The sequence below is a fragment of the Zootermopsis nevadensis genome, unplaced genomic scaffold, assembly GCF_977971745.1.
Source record: "Zootermopsis nevadensis isolate Lab colony 2312 unplaced genomic scaffold, Znev_1.0 Znev_ptg000013l, whole genome shotgun sequence".
NCBI lineage: Eukaryota > Metazoa > Arthropoda > Insecta > Blattodea > Termopsidae > Zootermopsis > Zootermopsis nevadensis.
The window spans coordinates 5,486,475-5,509,449 of NW_028259145.1; the positions used below are offsets into that span (position 1 = coordinate 5,486,475).

The window sequence follows — 22,975 nt, forward strand, 5'->3', positions numbered from 1 at the left end:
CTCTACCCTAAGCCAGATGAATGCAGCCCATGTATTTACAGTCTATGAGTACTTAACACTATCCTACTATCTACACCATGATCTTCTGAGTGGTCTCTTCCCTTGACATCTTCAGTGTAGCATATTTCATCAAACTTATATTTACATGACTTACATAGCTGCACCAAAGCATGCATTGGCCCAACTCCACCCAGCAGGCTTGGTAACTGATTCTTTTTGATATCTTGTAGCCACTCATTTAAGACGAAAGTTACCAACTTGTCAAAGCCAAGCAATCTAAAAATAAATGATATTACCATTTGACAGATGAAGTTGATGTAAATTTCAAACTTAATTATCACAGTTCAATGATAATTGATATTTTAAGACAACACTAATCCATCAAGGAAGAAGACTTAATGGTGCCAAAACATAAGTAATCAAAATCAGTATTATACACATCGGTATACTAAGCACAGAGATCAAAACTAAATATAAATGGATGCATTCACAGAAATTTAAATGTCAGGTCTTCAGTTATTTGAGTTGTATGCATTATATTCTAGTCCTGCTTGTAGTAAACTTTACATAGTAAACGTAGTTCTAAAATGCAACTGACATTTGCAGGATGAAAACATTTCCATATATTTTGTTCCACGTTGTATGACGCTGTTTATTAAAATATGTTACATCAACTATACAAGCGCATAAGAACTGCCAGGATAATTATAAACGAGATGGAAAATTGCAGGAGGAAGTGGTTGTGGCATTTTTTAAGGCATTATTTTGGAATTTGTCTGCAGCAACTATGGAAAACCACAAAACTTTTCAATCATGACATCCAGGTTTCTATCAGTATTCAAATCTGGAAAATCTCTTAAGGAAAAGTTGACAAAACATGTATCTGATATAATATGGAACCCCTATATTACATTCAGTTTGAACTTTTACTTGTGTCAATGTACGAGAGTACACTTTCCAGCATTTTACAATTATCTATAATCACAATCAGCATTGAATCATCAACTCACCCATGTCTGTAGCTGATACATTTCAGTCTTAGTTCAGAACTGTTCAGCTGTCCAAGTCCCATTAGCAGGCCAGCCAATGGACCATGAGTCATATCCACTCGTTTGCCTTGATAGTCTAGTCGAATGGGAACTTCCCGAGAAAAATAAAAGCTCCTGAAATCACCATCCTTAATCTCAGAACTGCTTCTTTTAATTAGTATTTCAGTAGAACACCAAAAAGGAATATTTCACCCTTTCTGGCGGTCACAGCAAAGAATTAAATTAAAAATACCTTGTGAAAATGTTAAATCTGTATGTCATATTTTTAAACTATATGGGTTATAAATTACTCGAAGACCAAAAGAAATGTTTCACAGTGTTTTGTAAACATACTGCAAACACAAAAATTTAAGATAAAAATTATAGAACCTAATGGCACAAATACATTATATTTGTCACATGACGAGCTGTTTCTAAGGAACACCAAAAGTGGAACAATCACTCTCCTTCTCCCAGGCTTCTCTCTGATACAAGGAAGAAGCCTGCACGATGACACGAGCCACACATGCATAGATCACCCTACAATAAATTACCAACAAACTGGGTATTTGCATCAAGCACAATAGGAAGGTGATGACTCAAGATAAATTTCATGCCATATTTTCTTAAATTCCTTACTATAACAAATCTTATATTGTAGTTTTTATTGTTGGCTCTCCTACTTTCTATTTGGGAAGTCAGAGGTTCATATCTAGGACCAGAGACTGGCTAACTTGACTGTTTTTTGTGGATTTCTTCAGTTCTTCTGGGCAAATGCCAGGGCAGAAATTAGGCCATGACTGCTTCCTTCCACACGAATCCACAAAACTAAAAATTTGTGCTATCAAACACACTACTTATTTCAACCTTCATTTATTCCTCCCCAAGAATAACAGGCAAGTATCCAATTTCTTGATACAGTTATAGTTCACTAATATCTACTGCATCTATAGTTATAAAGTAAAGTTATTATTGGACTTAGACAGCTTTTGCAAGTACCCACATAACATTTAAGGAACAATGATTGACTAATCTTTCATCATTGCTGGGACGACCTGTTACTGTGGATTTCAGTGGTTTTGACAGGAAAAAGAAGATAGACAAGGGTGTTCACGTACAGCAAAGATAGGGACTGACGTGGGAAATTACGCATTTGCACCTGCTGATTCCCATGGTAGTAATAACCCCATTGTCTCAAAAAGTGGACTTCGGGTTATCCAAATGACAAATTCAATTATCTGTAATCATCATGAGACTAATATATATGTATTATGAAAAAAGGAGCCAGGGTCCGCAGTGGCCGTGCGGTCTGAGGCGTGGGCCTTGTGCCACTTGGTCACTGGGATCGTGGGTTTGATTCCCATTCAAGGCATGGATGTTTGTCTGCGTTTTTCTGTGTTGTGCTGTCCTGTGTACAGGTAGAGGCCTTGCGATGGGCCGATCCCTCGTCCAAGGAGTCCTACCGAATGTCCACAGATCAAGCCAACAGAAAGTTGGGACCTGTAAAAGGTTAGCGTGCTTGCCACTGGACCCAAGATCTGTGGGTTCAATCCCAGCCGAGGTCGATGGATTTTTAAGGGTGATAAAAATCCATAGCACAACTTCCTTCAGAGAGGAAGTAAAGCCGGCGGTTCCATGTCGTAGATTTACAGCATGTAAAAGAACCTTACAAGCACGATACGAGATGTTTCGTATGCAAAATTCAGCAGCCATTTCTCGCCCAAGTCTCCTGATTAACTGCTAGATGGCTCTGGCAGTCAAAATCAGGATTGAGTAGAAATTGTGCAGAGGCAGTGGGCTGGTCACTCACTGCTCATAAATGCACACTTCAAGAAACACAAACCTCCAAAAAGGAGGCGGCAAAAACCCACAACCGGGTTGTAGAACCAAGAAACAACAACTGTTACAATGTAAATACTTCTATTCATTTCTTTACATACCTGAAGAATATTGGAGGTGTTGGAGGTCTGTCATTCAGTTGTTGGTTTGCTGATGGCAGCGCACTCACACGATCTGAATCCTGTTTGTTAGCGTCTTCTTCCAACTGAATGAGAAAAGTTGGAGGCTCGGGGGAAGGTGTCCTAGACCCTCCAGCAACATTCACTGTCATAACAGGTGCCTGGTGTGTTGGCGTGTTGTGACGTGGAGTGTAACACTGGACAGTACCATCTTCTGTTTCAAAACATTGGACATTTTAATTGGTTTATGATTATTGTCAGCTTTCAAAAACTATAGAGGATCACACACAAACTAGCTCTTTCAGGTTTCTGTTTTCTTTTTTTTAAAAAGAAAAGAAAGTAAGTAAGTCGGCAAAGTAATAAAGTATGTGTACAATCATGCAGCCAAGTGTTTCAGAGTCATTATAAAGTTTATTGTAGCTGTGATAAGAGCTGTTAGAGTTTCATAAACTCTTTGTTATAACCATCAATTCATCAAGAACTACATTTTCAACTTGTCTCACCTGGTGACTGGTCTGCATTCATATCCACTTTGAAGTTGCTGTTCTAATTTCCTAATTACCAGATTCATGTGCCATTCTGCAAAATTCTTCCAGACTAAAACCACTCCAATGATGACTATTTCAGTAAGAATTTTTATCATAACCTGTATGTAGCAAATTCTCTGTCCACATGTAACGTTAATGAACTGCTTGTGGGTGAAGGATGCCACTTGCCATATTTCTTGTATTAGTACGTCAGACGCAAGAAACTAAAGAACATGACAAATCATAATACAGACCTTTACTCTTCTTTAGTCTGGACATGTCAGTGAAAAAACCAAACAAGAACAGAAGGGAATCTTGATCTATGTTGAGCCTTAAGGGAAGCAATGTTACTTTGAGACTACATTCTTGAACAGTCAACTTGGGGTCTGGGCGTACATGCACAGCCACGATTCTAATCTGCAAGTGAAAGAAAAAAACAGGGCTGTCGGACATCATATGAATATGAGAACACAAGCAGTAAGTAACATACAATATTTGATGTTTTCACAGTGGTGAAAATTTTGGTTGTGGTCCGCTGGGTTATGATCCCAGACAGTTTTGGTATGAGGTTGGAAAAACTGATTACCTCCATCTTCATGGTAGATGTCTAGGTTCGTCTGCAATGTTGGTAAATGTCCACAAGACTACATGATGTAATAATGCAAAGGCTTATGAATTAGAGTTTGCTACCCAAACAGTTTAGGTTATAGCATATTTATTGTCTGGCTTCACATAATGAAGTCCTAAAGACTCACTAATTTCTAACAAAACTAACATTTTTTCATATTGTAGTCGTCCGAACCTTCGGTCAATAAGATTTTATTTATTTTAATATTAATTTAAGGCATCTTATTCATCCTAGTACGTTAACCCAAGTAATGAATTGTTATCAGATAGATATAAGGTTACTTTATACATAATTCTGTATGTTAATTATAAGTTAGTTGATTATTGACGACAGGTTGTCGGAAGCATGCCCCTGTAGCACATCCGCTTGTGAGGAGAAAGGAAGCTACCTTAATGAAAGGTCTCTTTTGTTCAATTGCCTAGGAATGCTACGACGCTACACTACGGAACCTCCTTTGTGTAGCATTTCGCTTAAGAGCTAAGCCCTATTGTTAAATCTTAAGATGAGACACGTCGGATGGATGGCACTGCGTACTAGCTAAAAGTGTTCTTTTGTTAAATCTTAAGGTAAGGCAAAGTCTAATGGCACTACCTGTAATAACGGGGTTGACCGATGGCCTATGAGACCCCTTTGTTACAAAATTTGGGCGTTGGTCCCAAAATTAGGGGATCCAATCAAAAGCAAGGAAGTGGTGCAGGTACCCCTGGTTTTGGAGAGCTGAGGGTCTTCATCGTGTGTGCAGATTTTTCTTGGCTCTTCGGTTTTGGACATAAAGTAAGTCGGTGGCAAACTGCTCAGCCACAATTCGGCCTTTATATTGGAAATTGTACTAATTTCGATAACTATCAAAATTTATAACAAATTTGATGAAATATATTGGAACTGCATACATCGGCAAAGGCGAAGTGTACTTGTGTGATTTAGTAAGTGATATAGACAGTGTGAACATTTGTGTACAGTTTAATTTCAATTTATAACAATAAAGCTGGGCTTGTTAAAAACCTACAATTGTGTCATAAGTCCGAGTGTTCACTGTGACATTGTGAGTTCGGCCATTACACTAACCTGAGTGTACATGCAATGTGTTCTACTGGCTGGAGCTACCCTGATCAAACATCTCTCATGGACACAAGAGGTCCACTGGTGCCCAACCAATAACCAGAACAAATTAAAAGGGAGATCGGTTATAATATATGATTTGAAGCTTTCACCGCGACGTAACTAAATAAAATCTTCTCGGGCCATCAGCCGCGTCCAATGGTTAAACAATAAAATTGACGTTTCAGGGACTGTCAGTTTTATTGTTTAACCATTGGATGCGGCTGATCGCCCGAGAAGATTTTATTAACATTTCTTCATTCATTACCATTTTCACAAGGAGGGAATGTCCTATGACAAAGCCTTGTCCATTGTTTTTCCCTCCCACACGTATTCATGTTGTACATGTGCCCACGCTTTCCATGCTCACTTTTGTGTATCTTCCCTCCCTAAGCATATCTTCTTGTTTGTCTCTGCCTTCCCAATTGTCATTTACCTGACATCTCCATTTCTGAAGCTCTCAAAGAAACTCTGTTGGCATCCATGTATAACACTTGTCCAAATCACAGCATCATTACTTTAACAAGCTTTCCCCATACATCAGAAACAGAGAAAGGTATCGTTCTTTTGTAGATAAATTACATTTTATTATATAAAAGAGAAATGGTAAATTTTAAATATTACAAGACTTTTATCAGAGTCTACTGATACATTTTAATCCTGTGTAAATTTGAATAAGAATAACACATTTTACATGATAAGACGTACCATGCATTTCTGAATATCGAAATGACTGGGTATAGAATCTGCAGGCTACCTTGGTTACTTTAGTTGCCACGGTTACTACAGTTAACTAGGTTATTTCTGCATGGGGAGTTCTCAGCCGCACAAGAACGTGAGGAGTCCTGTGTAATGACATTATCCCCCAAGTGCAGGTCACCAAACCCAGACACAAATGGCATCAACTTTTACACAGAATATGATGATGCATCATCATTTGATAATCCTAACAGTACCTTGTGAAGAGCAGAAACTATGTACCTCCTCATTATGCAATGAGATTCTGTTCAATGGCTCAATAATTAGTAACAAACTTCATCTTTCAGGTCCTGGACTAAGTAAGATCCACGGAGATCTTCTGACCTACAAATTCTTACACAACAATAACAATAAATTTTAATGAACCTATTTGCATTGTAATAAAATAATTCATCTTACCATATTTGCATGTGACTGTTTGGGTCTGGATTCACTCGAATGTTGGTAAAGAAATTTGTTGAACTGTGATGAGGCAAGTCGGTCCCTAACCTCCACATCACTGACCAAAAGAATCTGTCGAGAAGCCTCTTTGGCATTATCAGGATATACCTCATGCCTGAACTTAACCTGGACATATAATTAAGAACGTGGCATTAGAGATGGCAAGGATTATACATGACGTGAATATGACTTAGATAACCTTTCTTGATAATAAATTATACTACTATTTATTTTGTAATGCAGGGACACTTTTATCCCTGTGTGCATTACATGGATACAACTTGTCAGTTCCAACCCCTGGCCACTTTACCTAGAGGAAAATATATGTTAGATGTGAGGTTCGGTGGGCAGTGGAGGTGGTCTGGACGGCGACAAAGAAACCGCAGCTGTTCAGCCCACAGACAATCAGTTTTACAGACTATGCTATAATGACTCCTTAACATAATTTGTAAGATCATGACTTAAGAAATATATGTAAAAAATTTAATCAGAAATTATTTGAACTTTCTGGGCAAACCTATTATATGAGGAATGTTAACATTGTCCTATATGGAGCGAATTATGATCTTATACATCTCACTCGCGCGCGCGCGCGTGTGTGTGTATATATATATATATATATATATATATATATATATATATATATATATATAAAAAGGTGTGATGTGGTTTTATGATTTCCATATCTGCAAAACAGACATCAAAATTTTCATTGTACTTCTTGAGAACTAATTTAAGTATTGCTAAAGCAACAACCACCTTATTCTATTTATTTGTCATATGAACTGTTCCCATTTTATTCCTGTAGTTGTTCTCACAAATGTATCTTATCAATGAAGCCTGCAATATTTTTGAATATCTCACATTTCTGTACAGTTTTGATTTTCAAACTGTAAGAGATATACTAAATGTCACAAATACAAACTATGCAAATTTCAGAACTTATAATACAACAATACACAGGAAAGAAAATGTAAATATTTAGGGTCTTCTTCTCTGACCTGGCGCTTGGCTGCCCTCAGGGTAAATGCAACAAAAGGACCTGAAACCCAGACCTTTGGAAAGTGGCACGGCACCTACTTTACATCTCATTGTTCAACTTACCTTGTTCAGCTGCAATTCCATGAGCACATTGTGCTGACGTCCAGGGCCTCCACGGGCCTGCCAGGTTAACTGCATGCTGCCAGCTGTCACCTTTGGATTGGTGACATATTGGGCACAAGGACTAAATTGAATCTGTAAAAGTAGATAAAAAGTTATTACAATTCACCACCATCAATGCTTATTCACTCATCTATGTGATGTTGGCATACATGTTTCGGGTTGCCAAACAACATAATTTCTTTCACTGTGCTACAAAATCTTCTACACAGATTTAATTTCATACACTGTCTTCCATTTACTAACTCCTTGCAGTAGAGTCCTTGAAAAGCTGACTCTTGCTCACTAAGCTTGTCAAGAAATGACTTACCTTTAACAAAACATGAATGTTCATTACCCTGTACACAAACCACCACCACTGGCCTTCCTCAGTTACATAACTATATTGATCACTACAATTTAAACAACAATGTGTATTAATATTATATTTAAATAACTAATGAACAATTATACACAGAATTTCAGAAGAAATTCAAATAAACAGAACAGAAAAAGCTCATAATTAAAATAACAGATAACCAACAGAATATCAATAGAGGAAGAAAATATTTATAACTTAACAAAAAATAACTAATATTATAAATCAGTATCTTACTAGTAGCAATCAACATAGTCTTTCATATACTGTGTGAAGGAAAGTAACATATAAAATTAAATCTGCGTGCAAAACATTATTACACAGGGGGAAAAAAATGATTATGGCTTCAGGCTGAAATGTATATGTTGACAAAAAATAAATCAAGGAATAAGGGTTGATGGTAACAAATTGTAATAAATACAAATTATATACATATTTAAAGAGCTGTACAGAAATTAATTCAATTTATTATTTTAATATAATATATATTATTATATATTAATTAAAAACTGAAATATTTGGGATCATAATAAACAAATATGACACAAAGTGTATCCTTTATACACAATTCTTATTTATGTTGCATTCTGTATAAGTACATTATCTGTGAGAGAATTTTAATCTTTCTATAAATTGGTTAATGTTCATGCTCTCAGATACATACTGCAAACGTTCAGTAAAATTATACTGCAGTGACTGGTTAGGTAAACTGTGCATAAGTTTTGTTTGTTGCTTCTGGATCCCCTTTCTGATAAATTCCTAACACAACGCAGCAATGAGATATAGTACAATGAACGATGTAGATGAATAAGAAGGAATATTTGAGAAAGTGGCACATAGACCTCATCAAGGTACTGAAAAGAACGATAAAAACCATGAACATTTCATTCAGGATAGCCAGTTCCTGACCTGGATTCGAACCAGGTACCTAGCAAATCCAAGGCAGACATTACTGCTCTGCTGATCCTCTGTTACTTTTTCTGCCTACGAGCCACTGTCGTGTTTCCTCACTGAGACACTCAAAGCCTGAATGCCATGCACGGTGATTTAAATAATGGTCATTTGTTGTGTCTTGAACCAACCATTCATGACTGTCCCACAGCATCCAAATGTCTAAACATGTGCTAAATGTGACATGCAGCACTAGTTTATGTTTCACATTTCACATATCACATGACATAAAGAAAATCTCCTAAAAAGATTTTTCTAGTAATCAACTCATTCCTTACCTCAGAAGGAATGGATTTTGAGTATGTTACGAAGCCTTTACCACTGATGTGGGTGTCACTGGGTGAACGGGCAAAATGGTGCATCGTGAAAGGTGGAGAGGATGGACAACTGCTGCTGTAAAAGAACATGCAACTTAAGATATGTTACACATAACAGAACCTACTAACTGGGGAGCCAGAAAATAATGTGACAAGAATATTTCAGGTAGTTATTCAGAGTTTGTCAGTTCCTTTTATGGGACAATATAATTTATACATTACAACACCAGCCTGGGCTAATACACCAGAATCTCCAAGTAATGTATCTTGGTATACGGTTTTCACTTATTTAATGTTCAACCTTTGTGAATTCTGTATCATTATCTCTGTATGAAATTCAATGGATTCAAGGTTTTCCTTAGTTCAGCATTCTCCCAAAGAAAACTGAAACAGATGATATTTTGCTGGACTTACGACTTCAGTGACAGTTCCCAGCTACACTTAGGAGTGCATACTACTACACAAGTCTTGGCATTTAATCAAAACTTTTATTGAGTTATATTACAATATGAAAATTTGTAAGTGATTACTTCTCTGAATAGAAAAATTGGATTATTTTTAATTAAGCAAAACAATTAAAAAAATATACCAGTTAAAACAACTATCCTGTCTTGATGAACACAGTCCCGTTAAAAATAAATCTCCATATTTAAGATGCAATAATTCACAAAATATGAAACAAAACAAAGTTATTTTTCTTTAATATCTGGAAAATCTCTCAAAGTTTTTTGAAAATCTTAATAAATCTCAAGCTGAACACCATTTGTAGACAAGCACACAACTAGGAGGAGACATTTTGTAAATGAGTAATGTAGATAGATCCCTGGGGGCAGGGGCTGAAGGAGGTTGTGTGAGAGAATTGGGGGAAAATAAATAGAAGTGAAAAGGTGATAAAGAGTGATTAGATACTCGTTGAGATTATGGGAGGCGTAGGCATCAAACCCAATGAAAGATGCTTTTAGAGATGATGACAGATGAATCAGTTGAAGAAGGATAAAAATGAACTGGAGAGAACGGATATGGAAAATATTTAGGACAAAAGTCATGGAAATAACATAAAAAAATGAAGAATGATTAGCAGAAAATGTGTAAGCAAAGAAAAGTCAAATATGGCAGTAAACATGTCAAAAAAAATGCTAACAGTGTATAATTCAGTAAAAAGGAATTGGGAAATGGACTACATATAATACACACAAGGGATGAAAGGAGTAATTTTATGGAGGCTGAAGAGGCAAGAAAACGAAGTTATATCTGGGGTGTAGGAAGGAGCAGAAAAAAAGAAAAAAATTCAGTTAATGTACAGAATCCCTCTACAAACTGCCACCCTTACAATGCACCCAGGAAAGCCTCACAGAAGAAATTCCACATGTTATTTAAAAGGAAATACCATCCCCTGCTAGCCACCATACGCCAAAATATGTGGCAATACAATATATAATTACGCAAGTCAAAAACAATGCCATGCCACTTTATTTCCTCAGGATTCAAAGATAACTCTGACAAATATTCAGGAATATACAACATACACTGTACACCAACAACTGTGTTAACATATAAAACCTACTCAGGTAAGAAACTAGCTATAATGACTCAGAAAAGTAGTTGTGTTTTGTTGATGATGTTCCAAATTCACGCAGGTATATAGATCAAGGGTTCTCACGTGGCCTTCCAATGTGTTTTGTGCGGCCCAAATACATTTGTTATGACATGCCTAATGCATCACTCCGTACGATAAAATATATTTCCCTTACATAAGAAATATGTTCAGTGACAACACAAATGTACACTCTGCAATAAAAATCAGGCAATAGGAATTTTCTAAATTCCAAACTCGAAGTGATGTTAGCAAACAGCTGGAATCATAGTGATTTGGGAATATGTTGTCTCTTTTTGAAAAAATTCAGGAGATTTAACTGTTTTTCAAAAGTGACAATGTCCCTACTGCTAATGTATTTTGTCACATGTCACTTGTCTGATTTTGTGTTCCTTCTTGAAATCCTGGACCCAAACTCCAGTTAATTTGAAGCGGAACTAATTATTTTAAAATTTTCGCATTGAGAAACCAGCTGCACTCCTCATTCTCAGATGTGAATAAGGAAGATTCAAAATCACTTCCAAGGATTTCCTGCAAAGCCTGTAATTTGTATGGTTGGCACCACAAAAATCTTCCTCAACTTGTCTTATTAAAGAGGATATTGTAACTGCACATACATTCGCTGTTTCTTTGTGTTCTTCCAGACCATGCAGTACCCGACTGGTGTTCATCACTTACTGTTTGAAAGGCAAAACATTTTTCTAAATTCCTTGATAGTATAATTTTTTAACTGTAAAATAGAACTTGTTCTCGAAATTCAACAGTAAGAGAATGTTATTGGAGTGTCTACCTGTTCGTCAAGAACACTGTAATCCAAAATCTTAAATCTGAAAAAGAAGGAAAATGTTTTCCATTGTAGTTCAAAAAATAAATACTAATAAATTCCTGCACTTGTTCTGGCTGACCATCTACAAGCAACCTGCCACCTCCATATTATGTATATACTAATAACTGTACAGATGTTAGTAAGGGTTAGTTACCATCCTGTCCTGTAGTTATCGTCAATCTTGACCTGTTTCTTGGTGTTCTGTGTTTTATTCTGAGGTTGTGCCTGACCGAAGTCCTGACCTCCATACATGTGCCAGATGACTGTCATCTCACACAGTGTATAGCAAAGTATAGCATCTGGAAAGTGTTCTGGAGCGCGCAGTTGGTCTGTCTTCCCCAGTGGTACTGAGAAGTGGTTATCCACCACTCGCACCGGATCTTGTGTAAGTATTCGGACTTCAGGTTTACCATGCCCAGGCTAAAACAAGCGTATTTTAATAAAGTTTAGGATTCATGTGGTAGACATTAGAATTACTTGATCCTAGTAGCTGTGGCCTTCTTCTATGACAGTGTTCTGCAACCTTTGTTCACCCAAGACACACCCTAATTTGTCAAAGATACATGACATTACAAAACAAAATTTTAACTCATGAAAATAGGGGACAAAATTATATATGGCCAAAAATATGTGACTACATGTAAATCCTTGCCTGAAACAATGCAGGCATCGGAAAACATGCAAGGTTTCAGGTGTACCAAAATATTTTATAACAAATTGCATATTCACACATTATAGTCATAATAAGGCAATATCTTATATTTTGTAAAATGAATTTGTAAACACATACACACAAATACCAGAGTTGTCTACAAGGTGTGCCAGGCCCAGATATGGCCTAACCATGTGGGTGACCAAGCCCCTCGGGGGACAATCCCAGCAATGGATCCTTGAAGTGAGTAATAAGAGGGCTAGCCATGAGAAGTTGGTGGGGAAAAGCCCAGAGGCACGGGCAAGCCTAAGGGAGACAGACAAGGCCTGGGGAGAAAGAGCCCCACTGTGATAATTCCCAGGGTGTAAGAATCCTTCAATGCAAACCCACTTGGGAAATCTCTGGCAGTGACCTAATTCCTAGGGGCAATCTCTGTGAGGCCTAGCTGAACTGTGACACATGGATGGGCCCACAAGGTGTTTTTCAATTAGATTAAAGCATAAAAACACCTACAAATGCAAATACCTAATCAGATAGGAAGGAACACTTACTAAACCAAGAACTGAGATAATGGAAAAACTTAGAGCTTATATCTGGTACAGTAAAACCCCTCTAGTTGGACACCCCTCTATATTGGACACTTTTAATTGGAACCGGCAAATATCCTACAATTTTACATGTCCACAATACCCTATATCTTGGACACCCCTTTATCCTGGAACTTGGTCACCCCTTTTGTTGTAAGTTGGACAGGTGCATGCATGCATGCACTTAGCTTCAACGCTTTTATGGGAAACGTTTACAGTTAGTATTTTGTTGTTTTGAATTTCTGACTGATGAATGCCTTCTACCTGAGGATTAGCTTATGGTTGAGGGTGTGAGACATTGAACACATCATTGGAATCCAGTGAAAGTGTATAGTTATTCTTTTGTTGAACCCCTCACTGGAGTTTTAACTTTGTCAGTACAGTGCTTGCAACTGAGTTAAACAGTGTTAACAGAAATTGGAAAGGTATGCTTTCCTTCACAGTCAACCAGGAATGGTTTAAACTTTATTCCGATTGCTGCGAAAATTAGAAAGGGAATGGACAAATTCCAAGATAAAAGCAAAAGGCAGTGTCTTGTGACGAAATTTTTACAAGAAATAAGTGACATCATATGTTGAGCTAATGCCGTAAGTACAATTAAAAAAATACATTCTGAACATTGCAACCATGAGAGTGGGTTTCAAAAGATTATTATTATTGTCATTAATTCTTAATTTGAGCAAGCCTACAGTAGTTAGATTATGTAAGTAACTAGATTACATTGTCGATAAACGTAAAGTATTGGTGCCCTTCCCTTTGAACTTATCCAGGCAAGTTTAATTTAGTGAAAACAAAATTTGTAAAAATTTAATTTACCCTTTTGATTTTTGTTATCAGTAATTCCCTTTTTTTTGGGGGGGGGGGGGAAGGGCTCCATAATACTCTACAATTACCACATTGTCATTACACCACAATTTGAAAAGATGCTTTTCCCCTTTCCCTCTATCCTGGACACCTCTGTAAGTTGGACACATTATTGTGGAACCGCAAGTGTCCAAGTTAGAGAGGTTTTACTGTATATTGAATTTTGTGGGAATATTTTCTACAATAAAATATGCACATAAATTAATGACTAAATTCAAAAATTAGTAAAGTGGTAAATCACCATGATTCCGGATTCTGCTTCTTTATCCACGATACAGAAGCCCTTCTCCCAGTCATCATCCTCATCATCCATGGACTGGCAGAACTCAGAATCGTTTAGAGGTTTAGCAGGTAGTGGACAATTCTCATCTGGGAAGAAAAATACTTCCACCCCTTTCTTGCTCTGATTTGATCTTGGCAATCCTATATAACACACAAACAACGCAGTCAAAATCTAATAAATGGTAGTACAAGAGGATTTTCTAACAGCAAGCAAAAGGTATGTGGATTTTAAGACACAAAATATGGAAGCATGTATGATAGAGAAAAGATGGGCGGTATTTTACAATGAACTGATGACTTGGGAAAAGAAAAGATACATAAAATCATGTACTCAGAGGATAGAAGATGTACAGGATAGTGGAAAATGAAGGGCATTAGGGGAAATAAAGAACAGGGTTTGTGTCCTATGTGTAATAAGGAAGAAGGCTAAAGTCACATACTAAGATGTGAGGAAACCACAAATTGGAGGTAGGAGCTGGTAGAAAAAAGATTCACAAGTACTGAAATCAGAAGTATAGTGACAAATAAAGATTATGACAAACTGCAAAATGTTGGGTCTCATATTTAAGTGTGTACAAAGGGAACTAGAAAAGTTTAGTGATAAAATATGATGATGAATAAATCAATAATTATGGAGTAGCAAAGAAGAGGGATAGTAGTAAAATAATATTAAAACAAATGTAAATATATTTAGAACTGGACATATAACCAAAGTCATGTCAAACTTTGTAAATTCACATCAACACACTAATAAATATCAATGTCAACTCATAATCTCGATTAACGCAGCTTTACTGCATGCACATAAAAAAGATAGTGAAAAGAAATAGATCCGTACTTAAAATGAGAGAATTAAAGAGAATTCACATGTGAAATTCAGCACCATCATTTTTTATATTTTACAGATTTATTACTTTTAAAAATATAAGAATTACCCCTCCTTCCACGTTAAGCATGAATGCCAGCACTTTTGGGTTGCAGTGCTATGTACTCTGGTAGAAGTTTACCAACATTCAGAGGTCCTTGCTACCTCAATCATCAGGGTGATGACAGAGGCAGCACAGACCTATGAAGCATTGGTAAACTTCTACCAGACTACACGTCACTACAACCCAGAAGAAGGTCATCTTCGTAATCGCCACAGCCGGTATCTTTCTTTCTACTGAGCACAAAAATGTACAAGAAGAAGTCATGAGGAACATTGTATCATCAACAATTCATTAACTTTGGTGAATACATTTATCAATTCTACATTCTGCAAGGCAGAAGCTCAGATTTGTCCAACTGTCCCCTTACGATTCCATTCTATGTGCTGCCTGCCAATTAAAATAAAACAAAACAAAGACAACTACTTTGTAAATAAATGTCAACAATTTCCGTGGGTGCAAACGTCCTCTGAAGCTGACACACCCATAATAACAAACATGATGATGCTGGCAATGACTGAAGTGAATGGTTATGTGGCAAGAAATGAAACTATCCACTTCAAAAGAACGTGTCACTTTGCTATTCCTTCCATTAACCAGGGGCTTCAGCATCCTCACAGGCTAGAGAACCTTTGCCAGAATATATTATTATTGTTGTATGTACTGTGAAGGAAGTGGTCTTACTTTTGATATAAGAAATAATAAAATAGGAAAATATTTACTTGATTTTCCTTTTGAGTGGATACCATTTGTGTCTTTCATAGCTTCCTCCATCATGTCATGTACATGTTCCACTTGTGATTTGGAGAGATTGTGAGCATTATTTTGATTACTGTCCACTGCACTCATGTTTACAAGCACTTGATCCACTTTTGCATTTCCACTAGATGTAGTGTTTTCAGAGTTTTTACTACCATCCATCGACATGAGATCACCGTCCGAAGCAAAGTACATCAACAGGTCAGTCAAGGCTTTACCCGAGTCGGCACAAGTTCGAACATGGAGGATATTATTCGATGCACGCAGATCGACTCTTGGGCTTCCTTTATTCTGCTCTCCTGCTCTGTCACACAGTCTTAATGAGAGTTCAAACAGACCCCAGTCCAGCACGCACACATAGTCTTTTCGCAGATCCACAGGTCGTGACAGATGCCTTGAGCCAGTCTTATCAGAGATAAATAATGCAGCGTCTTCTGCCATGAAGCGGAGGGTGGAAGTGCTTGTTTGTGCTGCAATATTACTGGATATACTGAAGCTGCCAAATGTTACCATGGACTTCAAAGGAAGGTGCAGTGGCCTGCAAACAGAATAAAGAAAAAACACTGTAATTCATTGTTATTTTACAGTATAATATATAAAATGTGAACCTTCAAAATATGAGTCCCATGCACTATCACAGAGTTAATATGAATGTCACAGGAAAGAAACAAGATGTATTAAAGCATTTCACATACCTTCCTACAGCAAATAATTACTGCAGAATAGTCAAAACAAAGTAATATGATAAATACAGTACAATGAAACACTCAGTAAATGGTTCTCAAGTTAAGGCTATCCCAATTCAACTTTCATCTTTATATTTCTTAAGTCACAGCACCATTATTTCACCATTAACCCTTTAACGCACAGTGGTCACTATATGTACCGCCTACTTTCTTCTTTTTCTTAGCATTTGTCCGGCTTTGGCAGGGTCTACTTTTTTCCTCTTTTTTTGGAGGTTGTGTAATCCATCTTTGGACGAGTGATCAGCCCGTCACAAGGCATCTACCTGTACAGAGGACAGCACAACAAAGAAAGAAGCGGGCAAACATCCATTCCTTGAGTGGGATTCGAACCCACGGCCCAGTGTCCAAGCGGCACAAGGCCCACGCGGCCACTGTGACCGGATGTACCACCTTCTTTAACACCCATTAATTCAGAATTTTGCATATACAGTGAATTTGTGAGTTTTGTATGATCCTCAAAATAAACAGCAATTATTTCCTCATACAGCATTAACCAGATGTTCCTTGTAATGGAGATGTTTTTTCCTTCGAGGAAGGAACTACATTTTTTAATATAGTTCACACGATCACTGCCTTCAAAGGGTTAAGCACCTTCCACTTATGATTATAATCAGGGTAGCAGTCAAATCTGTTGTTTTAAATAGAAACATTACATGGGAATTTCACTGCTTATGAGAATTAATTGTACTCTCTCATCTACTTCTCCCAGTTTTGTGAAAAAAGTATAATAATGGACATGGCTGTGACTGTACAGTAAAGTCAAACAGTTCATGACGAATTTCAGGCTCTCACAGTTGCACGTACAAAGATGGCCATCTTCTGGATTACAGTGCTGTGTAGTCTGGTAAAAATTGAACAATGTTTCAAAGGTGCTTGCTGCCACCATCATCAGGGCCAAACTACATGGTGATACAACCATGAAGACAGCCACGTCATGTTCCTCATCTTTTCCCATACCCAATTTTAATTTTTTGTAATCCTAGTCCTCATATATTTATGTTAATTTCTAACATTCAAGGTTTTCCTCAATTCATTGCACGAATTCATTCTCTTAATTCTGTTTACCTTCAAAGTAGTAATCAACGTGTACCAATTAGTTGTAAGGTGATCTGAAGAGGAGAGGATACTGAAGATATCACTACACTTCAGGCTTCTCCCACAAGAAAGTATTAAACCAGAGAAAAAATAAATGCTGTCACACCTCAAAGAACATCCATGATGAGCCAACAGGAACTAATAGTGGGAAGGATGATTACGTCTTTTCCACAGAAATGTCAATTGTGGAAACTGATGTGTTTGTTCCAGATCAATTTGTGTTGTAATAATCAAGAGAATATTAAACACAGGAGTTTCTACATTCTGTCTAAGGACACACAAAGGAAATTATATATGAAGGTCTATGAAATCTTATTAGGTAAGCTATCACTACTAATGGAATATCCTGAAGAAGCATCATCATAAGGAGTACCTGTAATCCACAGCACAGTCCCACAGATGCATGTGCAATTCTGTGATTACTCCAGGCGGAGCATAGCCAGCCACAGGATAGTCGATCACATCAAAGAAGTCTACGATCTGCGTGAACCAACTGTGGTTGCTAGTGCACATCCGATGCCTCAGGGTAGCACCTCGAAGGCCTGCTGCTACTCGGAAAGTCTGAAATGAATTGCAGCAAGTGGACAGAATTTACAAAGAAAACCGTAACTAACTCCACAGAGTTGGGCCCTTCTTGAGAAACTGACAGTAGCTCGAATATTCAAGTAACTATCCACGCTTTGTGGCACCTAAATGTTAGTTGCATGTTCACAAGATCTAGCCAATTGAAACCATCCTCAGCCTGATCAATCCAGTCCACATCTTCACAAAATTTTTTGAAATACACAATTTAATATAATTAAAAATAATAAGAAATGCAAACACACTAAATTTTACCTGCTTCCTAACACCCCCCACCCCACCTTTTGAATATTTAGGGATAATCTGAATCCACATCCCTTCTTATCCGAGTACAGTCTACAATGTTAAAATGTGTGAAACCCTACCAAAATCTAAATCCAGTAAAAAAAATGTATTACTTAAAATCCTACAACAATCAACATGGCTTTGCTACATGTGTATGGCCTGAATTAGGCCTATGACCTCACCTTGAGGTTGTGGACAGAATCATCCACTTGGATCTTAATAGCAACAGTAAGCATGTCTAGACTATCACTGCTATTGCCTGTGCCAACTGGTTCTGATGAACCAATTACTGCCCCTGCTTCAGAGTGATATATAGTTGGGTCTAGATGTGATGGAGGAGGGGTGCCGACCATCTTCAAGTGAGGCGTTTCATACGGTGTTGCTACTAGGCCTGTAATAACACACATCATGTTCATATTTCATTAAGAAGAGTTTACATACAAAGTCCCAGATTCTTGAGACTTACGTTTAAAGAAATCTACTGGTAAGAATGAGGCAACCCATAAAAAGTATATGAATATGTGGAAATGTCCAGATGATCAGGAAGTCATTTTATCACTAAAATACATTTAAATAATTTCATTATGATTCTGGATAAAAGACAGAAAAATATTTACAGATAAAAACAGACATGTGAAACTCAGTGTGTCAACTCTTTAGCTGTGGAGCTCGCATTACTGAGAATTCAAATTTTGTGGCCCTGCAGATCTACCATTTATAAAGCTTTCCTGGAAGGTTAGGGCATCCATTAACAATATACAAAAGCTTTTACCTATGTTAAATACAGTTTTTCCTGTAAGATGTTGCATGATACAGCTTTGTTTTTCAAACTGAACCAAACTTGTAGGCAGCACTGTCATGCTGTTAAGTGAAGGCCATGATATCTTTTAGACATGAACAAAGTGCAGAAAGCAACATTGGTAAACTCTTATTTGCAGATTCAGAGTATTTTAGGGCATAACCCAAGACTTCAACTGAAAACACAGTGTAGCCTATTCTTAAATCCTTTCACAGGCAAATCTCTTTATAGTGTTAAAACTGAACATTAAAGGACCAAATAAGCATCATTCATTCCTACCTTGTAACATTATCAGACTTTAATTTTACAATACAAATGATTTCCCCCAAGTAATACATAAAAAGCAGTACAAGCGTCTAACAATTTTCCAAGTCTCTGAAATGCTTCTATACTGCTCTGTCTGCTATAGCACAATTCAGAAGTCACGGTACCACTTTTACAAGAAAATACAGAATGTGTTTTATTCTATAATGGCTATTTATATGTTGTATGAGGTACGATACTAATAAATCTAACCATTGTGGTAGAAGGAAGCCTGATTGACTTGGACACAAACATAACCAACATGAGGCTGTCCTTTGTAGCCTGAAACGGAGAACATGCTGCCATCATCAAACATAATCTGCAGTTCACCATGCTGCCCAGGAATCACATTTCCCCCAGAGTCCTACAAGAAACATGTCACATTAAATAAGACACAAAAAATTAACGGAAAAACTTATGATGCCTTTCCTTCATGTTTAATTTCTATACTGAGTCTGGCAGAAACAACAATATAAAAATAAAACAACTCAGTCAACCATTTGTGTACATAATTTTCACTATTACAAATTCCTAATGTTATATTTTGAGATATAACCTCAAAGTTATGCATCAAAAACTTCTGTAATTTTTAACATACATTCGTGAAAGAAAACTTCATACAAACTTTGAAGGTGAGTATACCATCTAACTTCATACTGAATCCATTAGTTATCATCATAAAATAGAACGATAACAATGACTTTATGTTTTATTTTGAGTGTGGTGTGTTGTTTTGTTGTGTCTTATTGTTCTTGTTGTGCCTTATGTTTTTTGTGTCTCATTGTTTTTGTTGTGTCATGTCTTTTTGTCTTACTGTTTTGTTGTGTCTTATTGTTCTTGTGCCTTATGTTTTTGTGTCTCATTGTTTTGTTGTGTCTTATTGTTTTTGTTGTGTCTTATGTCTTACTGTTTTGTTGTGTCTCATTGTTTTGTTGTTTCTTATTGTTATTGTTTTTGTTGTCTTATGTTTTTTGTGTTATTGTTTTGTTCTGTCTCATTGTTCTGTTGTTTCTTATTGTTTTTGTTGTCTTATGTTTTTTGTGTCTTATTGTTTTGTTCTGTCTCATTGTTCTGTTGTTTCTTATTGTTTTTGTTGTGTCTTATTGTAGGACCACTGCCACCGGGTAAAAACCCATTTGCAGTCAAATAAATAATAATAATAATAATAATATGGCAGCCATGCTGTTTCATACTTCTGATGTAAAATATGTTCCATCACACAACAATCTAGTACACTGTAACCCTAATATTACTACAGAGCTATACAAATAACAAAGTTCTCTCTTGCAGATCCAGATATCTTCCTGAACTTACTATGAACCCGCAAAACTTAGAATCTAACACTCTGGTAGCAGGACCCAACATAAATAATACACAAGCGTGCCAATGGACATGATCCTAACTTCCATCCACCTTTCTTTATATTTCACTATTCTAATACCAGCCAGTGTCTTGTATAAACCACACAGTTTTTTGTTATGTAACATCCTCAGGTGCCTGGTTACTTTATCCTTCTTACAACAAAATATTTTCATGATCATTTGGTTTTCAGACATTTGCAATTCAAGTTTCTTCTTCAAAGCAGATCACGTATCACATCCATACAGACAACTGGTGAAAGTGAAGTGTTTTGTATGTCCTGATTCTCAGTCTTTGAAAATTAGGTGAGACGGTAAGTTTCTGAATTGGATAAAAAGCATTTCCGTAAATTATTCTTTTAATTTCATTATAAAGTTAATTTTAGTTTGTTAATGTTGTTTAGTGAATTTCAAAATGTTTTCGAACGATTTACTAGATATAGTACGTAACTGTTCTGACTGTTGTCCACTTAATTCAGCCGACCTGTACAAACCACAAAGTTCTTTATTATGTAATTTCTTTTCCCAGGCTTTGTTCTAAGAACTGATTAGTAAATATCACATACCCTAACAGGAGCATACAGGTTGACTACACCCTGACTAACTGAGAGCATAACAGTCATGGTGCTTTGTCCGCGCTGATTGCCGCCTTCAAGCTGCTGCTTCCACCTGTGTCGCTGACGATGTTCATTGACAGAGTAGTAAACACCTTCCGTGTCTTCCGAGTCAGAATCGGAATCTGCAAGAATGAAGTTACCACAGAATGCACAGTGCATCTGTATACCCCACAACATGCAAATAAATGCCCGCAAATGAGACAGTATTAACCGGGGGATGTAGTTCTTTAATCTGGGCCCACGATAACATTGTTAACTACACTTAGATAAGTTAGAAAGTTCAACTATATACATATAACTGTAAAAAATGTTACTTTTAAGCTAACAAGACAGGAACCATCACACCGAAGTCCTGGAAGACAAGATCAGAGCTGTACAGCCTGGGTTTAAGTCTATGCATGGGTACTCAAAATTGTTCTCTTCTCCACGACATCCTCAAATCATAAATACACAGTCCACCCAATCTACTCAATGGGGACTATGGACTCCATCCACAAGCATTAAAGCAGACAGAGTTTTGAGGCAAACTTATCACCTGTACCTAGAGCTGAGGTTAAGAACAACTAGAATTATACTTCTACTCCAACTGCAGGATTAGGGAGTTTTATTATATTAAGTGTGTCTGTACGTACAACAGAGCAACAAATCATCTGATGCTGCCTTCTACAATAATTCTTTATGGACCCTCACCATGATCATTATTCCTATATTTTATACTTTTTTAATGATTATGACAATGAGATGATAATGTTGCGTCATATTGTGTTGAATATATACTTGTTCAATTTTATCAGTCTAATCACAATAAAATATTATTATTAAATATTAAAATATTACAATTAACATTTAAATATTTAAAATATATTAAAATGATGCTCTCTATCGAAATGTTCGATTTACATTAGAGCATCATCTTTTACACTACATGTTTCAGTTCTAAATGAACCATCTTCAGGTGTATAATCCATATAAACTCAAATGTAATATCCTAAGTGCAATCCTTCGTCAGATGTCCATCAAATATCAGAAAGTTTTCCTCTTCCAGACCTATTGTATTTTAATATCGTATTCAAGGTCGTTTCGTAATGTATGTCGCGCTTAATATGATCTTGTGTGGGTGAAACGTTTTGCAGTGGTTTTTGTATCAGTCATAAATGAAGAGTGGAGGAGGTTTGTCCGTCTGGAAGTATTGATGCTCTAACGTAAATCAAACATTTCGATAGAGAGCAACATTTTAATATATTTTAAATATTTAAATGTTAATTGTAATATTTTAATATTTAATAATAATATTTTATTGTGATTAGACTGATAAAATTGAACAAGATTATGACAATGTCAAATATTATGTGCCACAAAGACAGACTATAAATTTAAAGCTACATTCTACAGGAAATGAGGAATTTACCAGTCAACACACACATTTATATCATATCATAATTGAATTCAGGAGCTGAATGCTGCGGTACATATT

General features: G+C 36.6%; 1 protein-coding gene across 4 annotated transcripts in view; it reads right to left on the bottom strand.

The window, feature by feature from the left end:
* Positions 1-22,975, bottom strand: part of Atg2 (Autophagy-related 2) — a 73,772-nt gene that overhangs the window by 14,488 nt on the left and 36,309 nt on the right. For 2 of the 4 annotated variants that reach the window (XM_087348464.1, XM_087348465.1), the window contains exons 21-34: positions 21,451-21,623; positions 19,740-19,890; positions 18,607-18,815; positions 17,931-18,118; positions 15,680-16,254; positions 13,991-14,172; positions 11,801-12,066; positions 9,188-9,302; positions 7,544-7,675; positions 6,398-6,565; positions 3,768-3,930; positions 2,969-3,200; positions 1,011-1,163; positions 155-276 (exon numbers count right to left, since the gene is read on the bottom strand). In XM_087348464.1, coding sequence (XP_087204590.1) covers positions 155-276; positions 1,011-1,163; positions 2,969-3,200; positions 3,768-3,930; positions 6,398-6,565; positions 7,544-7,675; positions 9,188-9,302; positions 11,801-12,066; positions 13,991-14,172; positions 15,680-16,254; positions 17,931-18,118; positions 18,607-18,815; positions 19,740-19,890; positions 21,451-21,623 — 2,829 coding nt within the window. The remainder of the gene's footprint in view (positions 1-154; positions 277-1,010; positions 1,164-2,968; positions 3,201-3,767; positions 3,931-6,397; positions 6,566-7,543; positions 7,676-9,187; positions 9,303-11,800; positions 12,067-13,990; positions 14,173-15,679; positions 16,255-17,930; positions 18,119-18,606; positions 18,816-19,739; positions 19,891-21,450; positions 21,624-22,975) is intronic. The other 2 variants (XM_087348467.1, XM_087348466.1) reach the window with 2 other exon arrangements.